The following is a 14,242-nucleotide window of genomic DNA, read 5'->3' on the forward strand; positions in this document are numbered from 1 at the left end:
ATCCCGGTAGAAGGCATCTCCCAAAATAGAGTGCAAAGCTAATGATTCCTGCCTGTGTCCTGAGCAAACAGCAATGGGGAAAAGTTGACCATGAAAACACCAACCACACATCTGCTAAACTTCTTTGGCTCACAAAGTTCATTCAATTTAAATGCTAAAAAAAATATATCAGGGTATCAGCAGGCCATCCTCTGGGACACGATAAGTTCAACACTCCAATTGTAATCAGAAGCCTAAGTTCTCTAACTTGCTCATGACCTTTAACATTGATAGGAAGCTCCAGAGTACGCACGCACCATGCCTGCATTCCACCTGCCACACACACAGAAGCAGCAGGACCATTAGGCTGCCCTGGGATAAAACCCACAGCCTTTTGAGTCCAATCAGAGACCCCTACCTCTACCTCCACCCCAAAAGTATTCTTCTTCTGAGTAAGCCTTCTCTTATCAAGGGATATAAATAAGAAAATAATATATTACTCTGTTCGGTGCCTTTCCGTGATTACTGCATTGGGAAGGAGTGAGAGCTAAGAAGGCAGCCAGGGAGGCACAGGTGGCAGTGAAGTTTCTGCAGAAGCTGCTCCTTGTCCTCCGTGGGTTCAGCAATGGTGGTGGCAGGCACATCCCAAGGCTCTCAGGGATGGCGAGGGCACGGGCACGCGTGACTTGCTGAAAGACCTCTTAGGGTCAGCTGGCGTAACAGAGCAGGCCACCAGTCACTCCTAGTCTGACCTCAGTGAGAGGATGGTGTTAAAACGGGCAACCCTGTGAGTGTTTAGATTCCTCGGGTGACAGGTGTAAAGTGACCCCTGTTCTTGTTTCAGTCATTGCTCTTGCTAAGGCAGCAGGGCTTCACGCTGACTGTGCAATTCATTAATTCAGACATTGAAAGCCAGAGGGGGGGGTCTTCCATCTGCTGGTTCACTCCCCCACATGCTTACTCACGGCACCCAGGGCTGATGATTCAAGCCATAGTTAGGTGCCTGGTGCCCAGCACAGTAGCCTAGTGGTCAAAGATCTTGCCTTGAATGCACTGGGATTCCCTAAGGATGCCAGAATGTGTATCTCAGGTACTCCACTTCCCATCCAGCTCCCTGCTTGTGGCCTGGGAAAGCAATAGAGGACGGCCCAAGGCCTTGGGACCAGGTACTCATGTGGGAGACCCAGAAGACGTTCCTGGCTCTTGGCTTCAGATTGTCCCAGCTCTAGCTGTTGCAGCCACTAACCATCAGATATTGCAGTTCACTAACCATCAGATGAATGATCTTTCTGTCTCTCCTCTCCATAAATCTGACTTTCCAATAAAAATAAATAAATCTTTAAGAAAAAAAAAAAAAAAAAAAAAACTAGGTGCCTGGAACTCCATCTTGGTCCTCAGGAAGTGGCAGGGACCCAAGCTCTCGAGCCATCTTCTGCTGCTTTTCCAAGTGCATTAGCAGCAGGGCACTGGATCGGAAGCAGAGCAAGGCAGGACTGGAACTGGCGTTCACACGCAAGATGCCAGCTTTGCAGGCGATGACTTAACCCAGGCATTGCAGGGCAGGCCCCGGTAGCTCTGTAAATGATGGGTGTCTGACCTCAGTTAGAGCCTCAGTGGACTTCCCCGTGCACCCTGGGCTGAGACCCACTGCCTTAAGCCTTCTTGCAATGCAGATGAAATGGGAGCCAGCCAGCCCAGGAGCTATTGAGAAAAGGATGGCATTGGGCATCCCTCTGGAGGAAGCATGTTAAGGCTGTGACCCAGCTGGGTGTCGCCAGGGAACACTCACACTGGCCTGTTCTTCCCCTCAGCCTCCTTTCTGGCTTACAAAGAAGGCGGGAAACACTAGAATTAAACTCTACATCCTTCCTGCCTATAGATGACCCTCTCCCACCCCCATCCCATCCCACCCCCCCAAAAAAAATCCAGATCACATCCACAAGTGCCGCCAAGCAGTGTTAACAAGACAAGGGAACCTGTTGGTTTAGGTCAGCCCCAAACCGGAGTCACTAGGAATAAGGCTTTATTGACATATGACAAGTAAGGGAGACAAGGAAAGGTTTTATTCCTCTCTGAGAGGCAGTTGGCCAGGGATTTTTCTAGGAAAAAAAAAAGAACATGGCTAGGAACAATCTGTAGCACCAGCATCCAAGGCCCATCTTCCAAGGCCCTGCCCTACTGCAATCTTTTGGCCTAAATCCTGCACTTCTGTCGGCAATGTCTTGGAAACACCATGGCCGAAGCAGCTCATTTGCACAAATCATTATTGTCAATAATGATTTTCCCCCATTGAACCTACTGTGTGCACCAAGGCAGCTCCTGTAGGGGCTGGGCACTGCTTCTTAAATGACTGTGCCCACGCATGACAGCGAGGATTAATCCTACCACCATCAGAATAGGATTAGCGGGACACCTCAGATTCAGCCTACAGCCTGCAGACTTAAAAGGCTCAGCTGCAGGGCCCCTTCTGCTGGGGGCGGGGTGGGGGGAGGCAGAAGGGTTACCAGCATCTTCCTGCCTCGGCTGGCATCCGTCGATGTCAAGACCCAGCTGGAAATAAAGGAAATCTGTGGCCCTAGAATAACACTCTCTGTATGCATGCGCGCACGCGCACACACACGCTCACACACACACAGAGATTTTTCAAGCAGTTTTTCCAGTTCATTTGTTTCCAACACCTTTATGTTCCTCTGGCATAATCACCCTAGTCTTTTTGTCAACACCAAGCGATTGTTTAAACGACTCAATCAGATCATGCCATGGGCGACGATTTCCATTTATTATGATTTATTGCCTGTTGAGTGCCCAAGTGCCAGGTACGTTCAACAGAAGTGAAGCGTGGAAGGTGTTTTGTTTTCTCCCGCCCCCTTCGTGAGATAGACACAGCCTTCTCAGAGGGAGGAGAAATTATCCACGCTATTGGCAGGAATAGCCTCAGAACGGAGGCTGGATTTTCCAGATGACAAGCAGCGAGAATTGCTCAAAATGATCGGCCCTCTGGCTGACGCCCGGGCACAGAGGAAATTGACGGAAGAGAAAGAATTCCCAGGTCTTCACAGAGCCAGGAAAGAATAGGACATGGGTCAGCTGAAATTGTGTGTTCCTCTTGAAGGCAGAGAATCTGACACAGCCCAACCCAACCGTTTTGGGCACTGAGCTTATTGTCCCCATCACTAACAACATCTCCCCTGAGCCAAGCTAAAGCCAGGAACTAGAAGTCCATCTGGCCCTCCCATGTGAGTGGCTGGGTCCCAAGCACTTGGACCATCTTCTTCTGCCTTCCCAGGCACATTAGCAAGGAGCTGCATCAGAAATGGAGCAGCCAGGACTCACCCAGTGCTCAGATGGAGTGCTGATATCACAGGTGGCTAAACACAATGTTGGGCTCCTAAGTTATTCTTTATGACTAATCTACCGACTTAAAAAATCCTATAAATGGATGTTGAGCACCAGTTAGATTTGTAAAAGTTAATAAGCACAGTTTGCTAATAGGTCATTTCAATATGTTTTCCAGTAGCAGTTGAGACAGTCAAGAGGTAGCTACTTAAGCATCCTGAATGAGATTCTGAATGGCTGAACTGTCTTAGCCATGCCGGTAACATGACCGGAGTTGTGCTTGGTTAAAATGTCCATTTTATTGGATAAACCGCCAGGATCATTTTAGGATGGAGGGGAAAAATGTAGATTATGGGCTGGGAATTGAGGTGAACGGGGTTTAAGCTGCCGTTTGCAATGATGACATCTCACATTGAACCTTCAGTTCAAGTCCTCGTTGCTCTGTTTCTGATCCAGCTTCCCATCAATGAGCCTGGGGAACAGCAGAGGATGGCTCGTGTGCATGGGCCCCTGCCAGCCATGTGAGAGATCCTGGTGGAGTTCCTGGCTCCTGGCTTTGGCCTGGGTCAAATCAGCAGATAGAAAGATCTCATTGTCATTCTCTCTGTATGCCTCTCCCTCTCTCACTTGTCACTCTGCCTGTCATAGAAATAAATAATGCTTTGCTAAGACTGCAGATTCTGATACTGTGTATCTGGTGCTGCTGGCGCCTGAGGGTCTCCATGTCTAGTGTGACCCCAGGAGATGCATTCAGGAAGATGATCTCAGAAATCCATGCAGATTCTTTCCTACAAATTGTATAGTGTGTCAAATTCCTAAGTATTCCATACTCAGCAATGCCATGCTACAACAAAAGTTTAAATAAGAGCTTTCTAACTTCAAATAAGGTCTCAAATGAATATAGGTTCATAGCCTGATAAGTGTGTATATATTTTTCAAGTATTCTAGATCTTTCCACATGACTAAATTATTACAGTTGGCCATGGTTTTACTGACAAGAAAGGGAAATGAACCATCTCTGATGTGTTCATTCATTCTCCATTTGCTTAAGGTTTATTGAACACTTAGGGTGCATGCAAAACTGTATTAGCATTTACAACCATAAGGAAAACAAAGCATGCACCCTTGTTAAAAAAAAAATTTTGGATTTTTATTTGGAGGGCAGATTTTACCGGAAGAGAACAAGAGACAGAGATGGTCTTCCGTCTGCTGGTTCATTCCCTAAATGGCTGTAACAACCAGAACTAAACTGATCCAAAACTGGGAGCCAGGAGCTTTTTCTGGGTCTCTCACAAAGGTTCAAAGTCACATGAACTTGGGCCATCCTCTACTGTTTTCCCAGGCCACAAGCAGGGAGCTGGATGGGACATGGAGCAGCCCCTGTGGGAGTTGGCGCCATATGATGGAAGATTAGCTTAATTCGCTGCCGTAACGCCCCACCACCACCGTAGACCATTTTGATTGAACTTATGTTTCAATAAAAGGAGACACAAAGAGTTAGTATACAAATAAATTGTAGTCAATTCTGTGAAAAAGACTCAAGAAGGGGCCATCGTAGGAAATGGCCACTTTGAGCAAGGTGGACGAAGAGCCTCTCTGAAGAGTGATCCTGCAGCTAAAGGACTTCATCATGAAGGGTCTACTCGAGCAAAGAGGAGGCAGAGTGGTCAGGCTGCAGATGTGCACACAGCTGGGAACAGAACAGTAGGAACTTGTTCCGCCAGTGCAGTGAGCAGCAAGTGAAGAACCACAACTCAGCCACTCTTCCTGTGCTCCCATTGGCAGATCCCTTAGCCAGGGACTTCACTGCCTCTGTCCTCAGGAGCTGCTGACACAGTAGTGTTTTTCTACCCGTACCCAGACAAAACACATCTAATCCCAGGTCCTGATAAAATGTCATCCACAAAGACAAGCAAATAAGCAACGCCTGCTGTTTCTTTCAGGTTCATTTTAACCTCTGGGGAAAAGAAAGCAGGAGACTCTACTGAAAACCCTTTTTCTTTTGTACATACAAAATTAAGCCTACTTGAAATCAGGTACTACATATGAGCCCTAAATGCTATGGAAACTGATACCCACCAGTCTGCTTCTAAGAGGTCCTGAAGCTTTGCAGATATATGAATCCATAGACATCATAAGAACCCAGACAGCACTTTCTCTTGAAGGTCAAATTCACTGTCTGCCTCAGCTCCTCCCCTTTCTTCCACCCCCTTCCCAGCTTCTTTCTGGCTTCAGCCAGTCTGAATAATATAGTCTGGCACAGGTTCTATTCAGGCCCTCCTTTCCCCAAACACCCCCCAACACACACACACACACACACACACACACACACACACACACACACACATCCCTTGGGAACTGTGATGCAATGAAGCCTCATCAGAACTATTATACTCCAGGTTGTCACCATTTGCCTTTTATCATCAAAGTGGGGAAGATACAGAGGGCTTCACAACCTCATGGGTAGGAGTAGTTTTTTTGTTTTTTTTTTTCTAATAGGGAAAGTTGCAACTGGAGCTAAAGACACAGTAGCCCCCAGGGACCCTGAGTTCACAGCTGGATCTGCTGTGTGACTTCACCAGGCCCTGCACAGGATTATCCAGTTGGTGGATAGACCAGAATCTCTAATTGTTCATTTTTCTCTATGGTTGTTGCTCTGCTCACAGCATTTTCTGCGAAAGAGATGGGAAAGAAGCGACAAACACGCACCTGTCCCTTGGCTCTGTCTAAGGCTGAAGAGGGTGAAAGGGGATGCTCCCTGGGTGAGCCTCAGCTGCCTCCTCTGTAAGATAAAGACAATAGCAATACCAATGGCAGCAGCCAACTGTGACGCTTAAGTAACGGGCCTTTCTGCTGGTCCACTGGCCAAGCCACCAGCTACAATGCGCATCCCGCAAGTCCTGGCTCCTCCACTTCCGACCCCGCTTCCTGTGAATATGTCTGGAAAAGCGACAGAAGGTGACCCCAGTGTTGGGGCCCCTGCCACTCTCATGGAAGACCCAGATGGAATTCTGGGCTTCAGGTTTTGATCTGGCCCAGCACTGGTGGTTATAGTCATCTGGGGAGTGAGCCAACAGGTCATTCTGTCTTTCCATCTGTCACTCTGTATTTCAAATAAATAAGCATCAGTCTTTCAAGAAAAGGTTTTAATAAAGAATGGCAGAGCACGTGCACAGATTTTGACGTAAGATGTTAAGAGGTGGAGATGTTAAGTGGTTTTTACCAGTCATTGTTATTTATAAGTACTTTCTATCGGTTAAAAGAGAACACTGCGTGCCCACTGAACTTTTTATTTTTTGCAAGTTGAATAGCTGATTATATACCAAGGTCAAGGAAAAGGAAGGTATTAAAGGAATTTTCAAAATGCCCACCATGGGTAGGGAAAGCCCAGCCTGCTTATCCTCCAGGATGGACTTCTTGCATCATCAGCACCCCTCATAACACAACCTGTAATCCTGAGGCCAACTTGGGCCCACTTGCCCAACCATCCCTACATGCCACACACACACCACGACCACCGCCACCACCACCATCTCCTGTGTGAAGGACTCCATAGTCCTTGCTTCTCCTACAAATGAAGGAGCTGATTCTAACTTCAGCACCTGTCACTCTACCCATCCAATCCTGTGTTTCAATCACGGCCATCTACCTCGGGTAGCCTTCCCTACAATGCTCGGAGCATAGAACTTGAAGAAATGAAATTGTGAAAGAATGGGTCACTACAGGGAAGTCGGATTTGCATGACCCTTCTGGCATACAGTGGAAAGTTCAATTGAGCTGTAGAAAAGTGGAAGTTTGGGATATCTCCTATTTTCAACATAGACACAGCGGCACTCACTTTGAAGTACAACAGATAGAATAACTTGGCAAAATGAAAGGCTAGCTATTGGAGAAACAGGATATGATGTGACTGTGGGTCGGAAAACAATAATTAACCCCATCTTTAAGCCTCCTTGACAGTCTGTGAGGTTAGCGCCTCATGAACTATGATGCCCTTTCTTTATCATTTCTTTTTTTTTTATGTCTTGTCATGTTTAAATCATTTGCTCTCTGTCTTCCTCCTATAATAAGCTCCGTAAGGGTCAGAATGCTATTTCCTTCCTACCTAATCCATCCATCCCCTCACATCTTCCCCAGTACAGCCGATGCCCAGTGAGGCTTGACACAAAAATGAATAGTACTTCCCAACCCAAGCACCAACACCAATAAGATAAAAAGCAACCTCGTTTGTTGATGAGAGAATCTCAGCCAACATACTGCTCTACTTGAAGCAATGCACATTTAGTAAGATTTAATTCAAGTGTAACTTGTTTGTCAATATCAGTGAATTGACTCACCCGCTAAGGTGGAGGGATTTCCTTTATTGTTTTTCTGCTTCAAAAGCTTGTTGGCTCCTCTCTCACTCGTTCTCACTCTGTATGTGTGTGTCACCTTGCCTGTCAAATAAATTAATCTTTTTTAAAGATACAGTCTAGAAATAATTTACAATGAGTTCCCTGATGGCACTAAATGCCTCTTATGCATCTATACCTCTTCAGTGCTTTGTGCAACATGTGTAAAAGCTGGTACATTCCTAAAGAATAAATCTGAAGCAAAGTGTTAGGTTCTCCTTGACAGCCTTCTGTCCTCCGAGCCCATACCCAGTCCATCAGCAGATCTACCCTGGTCTGTCTGCACCCAACCCTGCTCACCACCACCCTCCCTACCCCCAAGTCTGAGCCCCTCATCTGTTCCTGCTGGAGCTGCCACATGGACTGGCTTTCTTGATTGGACCTGTAATCCACTCTGCAAATAGCAGCCGTGTTGGCCTTCTAACGCCTCGTGTTTGTGCTACACACTAGCCCGCAGCTCCCATCACACTCAGAATAAAATCCAGACAGCTTACACTTGTGTAAATTGTGACCTCGCTCCTTCCCTCTCCTACCTGCAAGCCTCTCTGGTCATTCCATCAGGACCTTCTCACATTTTCCACATTTCCTACTTCTCTCAACCACATGGCCCTGCCTCTACACACCAGTCCCCTTCGAGTCACTTTTCCTCATCTCCTGGCTCAGCCTGTACCTCACACCCTTTTCCATCTCCTTGCCTTGCCTTGTTTTCCTTCATCACACTGGTGTGTATCAGGCTTGGCCTTACTGCATTTTTGCAGGTTAAGTTTCCATCTCTCCCACTAATGATAACCCGTGAATATAAGAATGTTCTCTGGGGGGGATCTTTTCAGCACGTAGGCCTGAATAAGACAAAATGTTGTTGCTCAGTAAGCACTTTTGAACTCAAAAAAAGCAAAGATTCATATAGCAACTGGATGTCCAGTCTCAATGCACATAGAGCTTTGGCTTACTCGTGGGACTGTGGCTGCACACCAGTTGCGGGTTCAGAGCCTAGGGGTGAATGATCCTTGAGCCCAAATTTTGCCCGTGGAGTGGCTTACCAGAGAAATGAGGAAGATCCTACTGGGTACCCAGAAAGCACACGGTATCCTCGGGGCTACTTGCATCGACTTCTTCCACCTCTGGCACACTGTGACGAGTCCCCAGCATCACTCCGTGAGATAGAGGGCCCTTGTAATGGACTGTTCTCATCCCTTGGTTGAGCTCTCTGCCACTTTAGACAGGGCTGTATCTCTGTGATGAAGAATACAATTCGAGGAGAGCTGGGAGATGAAAGGTGCCTTCCAAAGATTAAAGTAAAACCTCTTTAATTCAGATTCTTCTGGCTGCGGGAGCTCTGAATTCATTATCAGTGTCATTGGGCCGAAGCTTCACTGTGGTCCAGTGGTGAGAGACACGAGGGAGGTTGCTAAGCAAATGAATGGTGCCAACATTACTTGCCAAAGGTGTGACCAATTTAAAAAGATTTCTTCACCCAGGCGTAAAAACATTTTATCAGCTCTATTAATTTGTTCCCAGCTCTTTAAAATGGAAGTGTAATTTACGCACAGTGAAATTCACCTTTTTTAATGTATCATCCCATGAGCTTAAAAAAAAAAAAAGACAGGACAGTCATCAAATCACCACTACTGTCAGGATACAGAATGGTTCCTCAGTCTTCTAGTCTTCTCATTCTCCATTGCGGTTCAAGCCTCCTCCCCATCCAGATGCCAACACCACAAATCTATTCTCTGTTCCTTTCATTTTGCATTTTTGAGGATGTTATGTCAGTGGATATATACAGTGTATAACCTTTGACCTTTGCCCCCGAGCACGGTGCACCTAAGACCCGTGTCATTGGATGTATACGTGGTCATTTATTCCCTGTTTAGCTGAGAATGCCATTGATCTACAGTGTTTATTTACCAAATGGGCACTAGAGTAGCTTCCAATTTGGGGTGATTGTGAATACAAATCATTGCAAAAAAAAAAAAAATCGTCTCCAGGTTCTTGTGTTTTGTGTTCCACTCAGGTAGCTATCTCAGAGCAGAACTGCACGGTTTGATGATAAGCCAGTGTTGGCTTTCAGAAACTGCTTCCAACTCGTTTTAAGAGATCAACATGACCCTTATTTGAAAACCTAATGGGTACAAGAAAAAAGAATCACAGATTACCACTCTAATTCAAGTAGGTCAAGAAAAAAAAGATCCTTGGAGCCAGCATGGTGATGTAATCCTCTACCTACAGTGCCAGGATCCCATATGGGCACAGGTTCTAATCCCGGATGCTCCACTTCCCATCTAGCTCCCTGCTGATGGCCTAGGAAGGCAGCAGAGAATGGCCCAAAGCCTTGGGTCTCTACATCTTCATGGGAGACCTGGAAAAAGACCATGAATCCTGGCTTTGGATCAGTTCAGCTCTGGCCATTGCTACCAGCTGGGGAGTACACTGGTGGAAGATCTCTATCTTCTCTCTGTAAATCTGCTTTTCAAAGTAAGCAAATAAAAAAATTAGTTATATAGCAAATCCAGTCCAAAGAAAAATAAGTATGTATTATTAGGTTTTTTTTCTTCACTTTCTCATTTAACTATCTGTTGTGTATATATTTTCGCATGTTTTCATGGCATCCCCCAAGGTTCTGCAAGATCTCCACCCAATGGCTTTTTTTTTCCCCCGATGATTATACTAAGTCACCCACACTGGTTGCCACATTCCGGGGACCACCCTGCATCCTGAACCATAGTGGTGTAACAGGGGTATAAGTTGACATAATCCACCTGTAGTTGAAGAGAAAACAAGGCAGTCTTTCGAGGAAGGAAGGAAGGTAGGTAGAATTAAGCCATGTTTATAGGCATCCATCTTTTAAATCATTTTACTTTATGATCTCAGTTAGTTTGAAGATCTGATTAATATTCTTAATCAGCACAGGCTTAGCACATTTTAGCTTTTAGCTTCTCCCGCTGTTAAGTGTGTAATGATCTATAAACAAACTCTGGAGAGATCTTTTTGTCATAACAGGAATCCCATCATATTTGCAACTGATTGACCTTGGTGTTTATTGCATGGGCAGGGGTAGGAGAGCAGGGCAATTCTCTGTGTCTCGGGGGGTGTTTATCTGTGTGGTTGAAAGCCAGTCACTTTTCTCATAAGAGCATTTCAGTGCAAGACTAGACATGTGGGGAGTGAGGTGTTTGGAAATCAAGTGGTGGGATCCAGTTTCTGCGCGTCAGCAATGGTCACTGAACATGGTGCTTTGAGCCCTCTCTTTATTTAAGATTTCATTGTTGGAAAAGCGGAATGACAGAGGGAGAGCCGGAGGGAATGAGATTGTCCATCCATTGGTTTCCTCCCTACATGGCTGCAGGGACCAGGAACTCCATCCACGCCTCTTGGCGGAGACCCAAGCAGTTGGACCCATCCCCAGCTGCCTTCCCAGGCATGGCAAAGTGGTAGATCGGAAACAGAACAGCCAGGAACGGAACTAGCACTCTAATGAGAAGCTGGTGTGCCGGTGTTGTAGCTAAGTGACACAATACATCGGAGTGAAAACTTGAAAGTCCTTTATTGCCAGCAGCGAACAGGGAGCTCATACCCCCCTCAAGACCTCTCCAGCTCAAACTACACAATGGCAGGCTTTATAAAGGCAAAATCCACAAAGCAGGAGAGGCTCAGGGGCCTGAGCTAATGCATGAGTACCTTAGGGATGAAAATTCACTGATCGCTAACTTTGCAAACCTTGGTTGCTGTAGCCTTTGTTGTTGAACCAACTGAAACTCATTTTTCTCCTAATCATGTTTGAACACCCAGCCAGAGGTTCGGGCATGCTTGCCAAGCAGGATGCATTGTTCGCGACCTGGTTACAATCTCACAGGTGCAGGAGTAACTCACTTAAAATAGAGCCTGGCTCAACATGGAGTCCCTTAGGTGAATCCTGTTGTTTCCCGTGGTGTTGCGTGTGGTGCGATGGCCTAACCCACCACTCCAAAATACCAGGCCCCTGCTTCAGGCCATCTGGCAAGGCGATACCTTGGAACATAAGCTAAAAAAAAAAAAAAAAGCAAATAATAGGAACAAAACTCAAAATGTTACTCCTGGCTGGCCCATTTTGTCATCTTGGTCAAATTATTTAACCTCTCTCTGCTTCAATTCTTCCTTCAGGAAATGATGTGAATAATATCAACCTTCTCCTCATGTCTCAGAAGTAATTGGAGGGCAGCTAATTGACTCCACCATATGAGATGTAATGGTGGGGAAAAGAGCTATTAAAATGTGGGACATCATTACCATGCTCCATGTCCGAGATTACCATTGCACAAGCCAGCCTCCAGTTGGACCTTTTGCAAACCACTTCTAACACTCTAGGCAGAATCATCCCTATCTTGACGGAGTTGCGGCTGCCTATCCTGTGTTGAATTTGATCTTAAGCTCTCACCCAATCACAGGCTAGGACATACTTTCCTTCTCACTGAAGATGTCTCAAGGTCATCTGTGCCATGTGCTTGTGCACCGGGTGACAGCTAGTGTCACGCAGGCTGCAACTCGAATCAAATGCATGGATGCTGATGTGTGGGGCTGAATCCCAGCTGACAACAGGAGCTCACCTTCCTTGTTCCTCACTCATGGCTCTATACCAAGTCGCAGGACTGAGGGAACGGTGTTCTAGAATAGTCTTAGAAAAAATCTGGGGGTTTTGCCCAAGGCCAGGAGACATATGTTTCTCAAGGGCTTGTGGCACGGGAGTTCTCAGCAAGTTAAGGGTCATCCTATCGCTTCTAGGAGTAACTAACTCATCTCAGACTTCTAACCCAGCTGTGCGCCTTCTATTGCCTCCCGAGCAGTGATTGCTTTAAAAAAAAAAAAAAAAAATCTTCGCTCATTGGTACCATGCTGTTTTCTGTGTGATTTGATGTCAAGTGTCTTAAATTCTTTTGGAGGAAGTAGAGCAGAGTATTAAAATCCCCACAAACGTTGAGCCTAGGCCTGCCAGAAAGAAACCATTTCTCTTTCAATCCTGAGGCCTCCCCTAATGCTAACACGACCAAAAAGAGCCAATGACGACATTCTGAAAAAGACCTGATGGTTTTCAGACGCATTCATCCAAATCCCCCGGCGCATCTTGGCAAAGAGCTAAGACTTAAGCTTTCAGTGACACCTGCTGGCGGAGAAAGGCACTCCCCCAGCCAAGCTATCAGGTGCTTGGAGAAAGAGGGGATGGGAGAGACAGGCAGACAGACAGACAGACATATTCCAGGGCCCTGTGTGCTGCTGGCATCTCCCAGCCCTTTGGTCGGGGAATCTGCATTTTTCCCAACCACCCCGGGTAGATGCCCACAGGTATTGGAGTTTGTGAACTGTTGGTTCGTGTGCTGCCAATTCAGACCTGCTGGCACCCACAGCAGTTAGCCAGACAAGGCCAAGGCCAAGGGGATGAAGGCCGGTTTGGCACTGGCCTACCACTGGGGCGCCGCCGGGGTGGGGAGCTGCCTCGTGGTAGCTGGGCGGGGTAGGGAGGTAGGGTGGCCTGCACGGTTCCCCCGGGGATGGAGGGGAGGTCGGGGATGCATGGGAGCCGCTCGGCTGGAGGTCCTAACGCCTGTGCTTGATGTCCACAGACGACCCCAGCCCCTGGAGTGCTCCCGCTGCCACCGCCCCAGGTCTGCCGCAAGTAGGCGTCTCCCTAGACGACAATCTCTCTCCATTCTCTCCATCGCATCCAGCCCTACCCTGCGACCCTTTCCTCCAGAGAGGCCCAGACCCCCCTTGGGATATCAAAAGGGAACACGACGTTAGGAAACCAAAGGAGCTTTCCGCTGGCGGCCAGAAGAAGCAGCGCCTCGGGGAGCAGAGGGAGCGCTCGGCGAGCCCGCAGCAGGCCGCGCGGCCCAGGCTCGAAGAGGAGGAGGAGGAGGAAGAGGAAGAGGAGGAGGAGGAGGAGGCCGGTGGCGCTCAGGGGCGGCCCGAGGCCGGCAGGCCCGCCTCGGAGGCCAGGCCGCTCGGGGCCGCGGCGGACGCCCCAAGGCCGGGAGGAGGCCAGGAGGATGCCCGTGCCGCCGTGGCCGCCCAGGAGTGCGGTCGGCTGGAAGGGCCCCGAGCTGAGGCCCAGGCCCAGGCCCAGGCCCAGGCCGAAGCCAGGGCGGGTGGGCGGGCGACGCGGCCCAACCCATGGCCGCCAGGGGCCGCCCCGGCGCGCAAGGCCTCGGTAGCTCCGGGACCCTGGAGGGTACCAGCTGCCGACAAGCTACCGGGCGTCCTGAGGAGATGAGCGGCTCGGCAGGCCTTCCTCGGGTCCGTCTCCCGGCGTCTTAATTTATTGTCACTGTCACACGAAGAGATCCGCAGAGGGGCCTCTTTGGTAGGCCCCATGCCCCAGCCGCCCAGGAGCCCCCTCACCTGCGCACCCACCCAGCCACGTGTCCGCTTGTGCGGCCGCAGACTAAAAACTGACCTTAAAGCCTTCACCCCCGGGTCCAAACGGTTGGAGGCTTTGGCAGCTAAGGAAGAACCAAAATCACGCTAAAGAACGTCACAGAGAAAGGCAAGTGCAAGTGGTAGCTTTA

The 14,242-nt window shown here is 48.1% G+C and overlaps 1 protein-coding gene across 1 annotated transcript in view; it reads left to right on the plus strand.

The window, feature by feature from the left end:
• Positions 1 to 13,947, plus strand: part of MAGI2 (membrane associated guanylate kinase, WW and PDZ domain containing 2) — a 783,782-nt gene extending 769,835 nt beyond the window's left edge. Inside the window, exon 22 of the mRNA XM_040971367.1 lies at positions 13,298 to 13,947. Coding sequence (XP_040827301.1) covers positions 13,298 to 13,947 — 650 coding nt within the window. The remainder of the gene's footprint in view (positions 1 to 13,297) is intronic.
• The last annotated feature ends 295 nt before the right edge of the window (positions 13,948 to 14,242 follow it).

This window comes from Ochotona curzoniae, unplaced genomic scaffold, assembly GCF_017591425.1.
Source record: "Ochotona curzoniae isolate NIBS_2020 unplaced genomic scaffold, NIBS_Ocur_1.0 contig_21, whole genome shotgun sequence".
NCBI classification, from domain to species: domain Eukaryota; kingdom Metazoa; phylum Chordata; class Mammalia; order Lagomorpha; family Ochotonidae; genus Ochotona; species Ochotona curzoniae.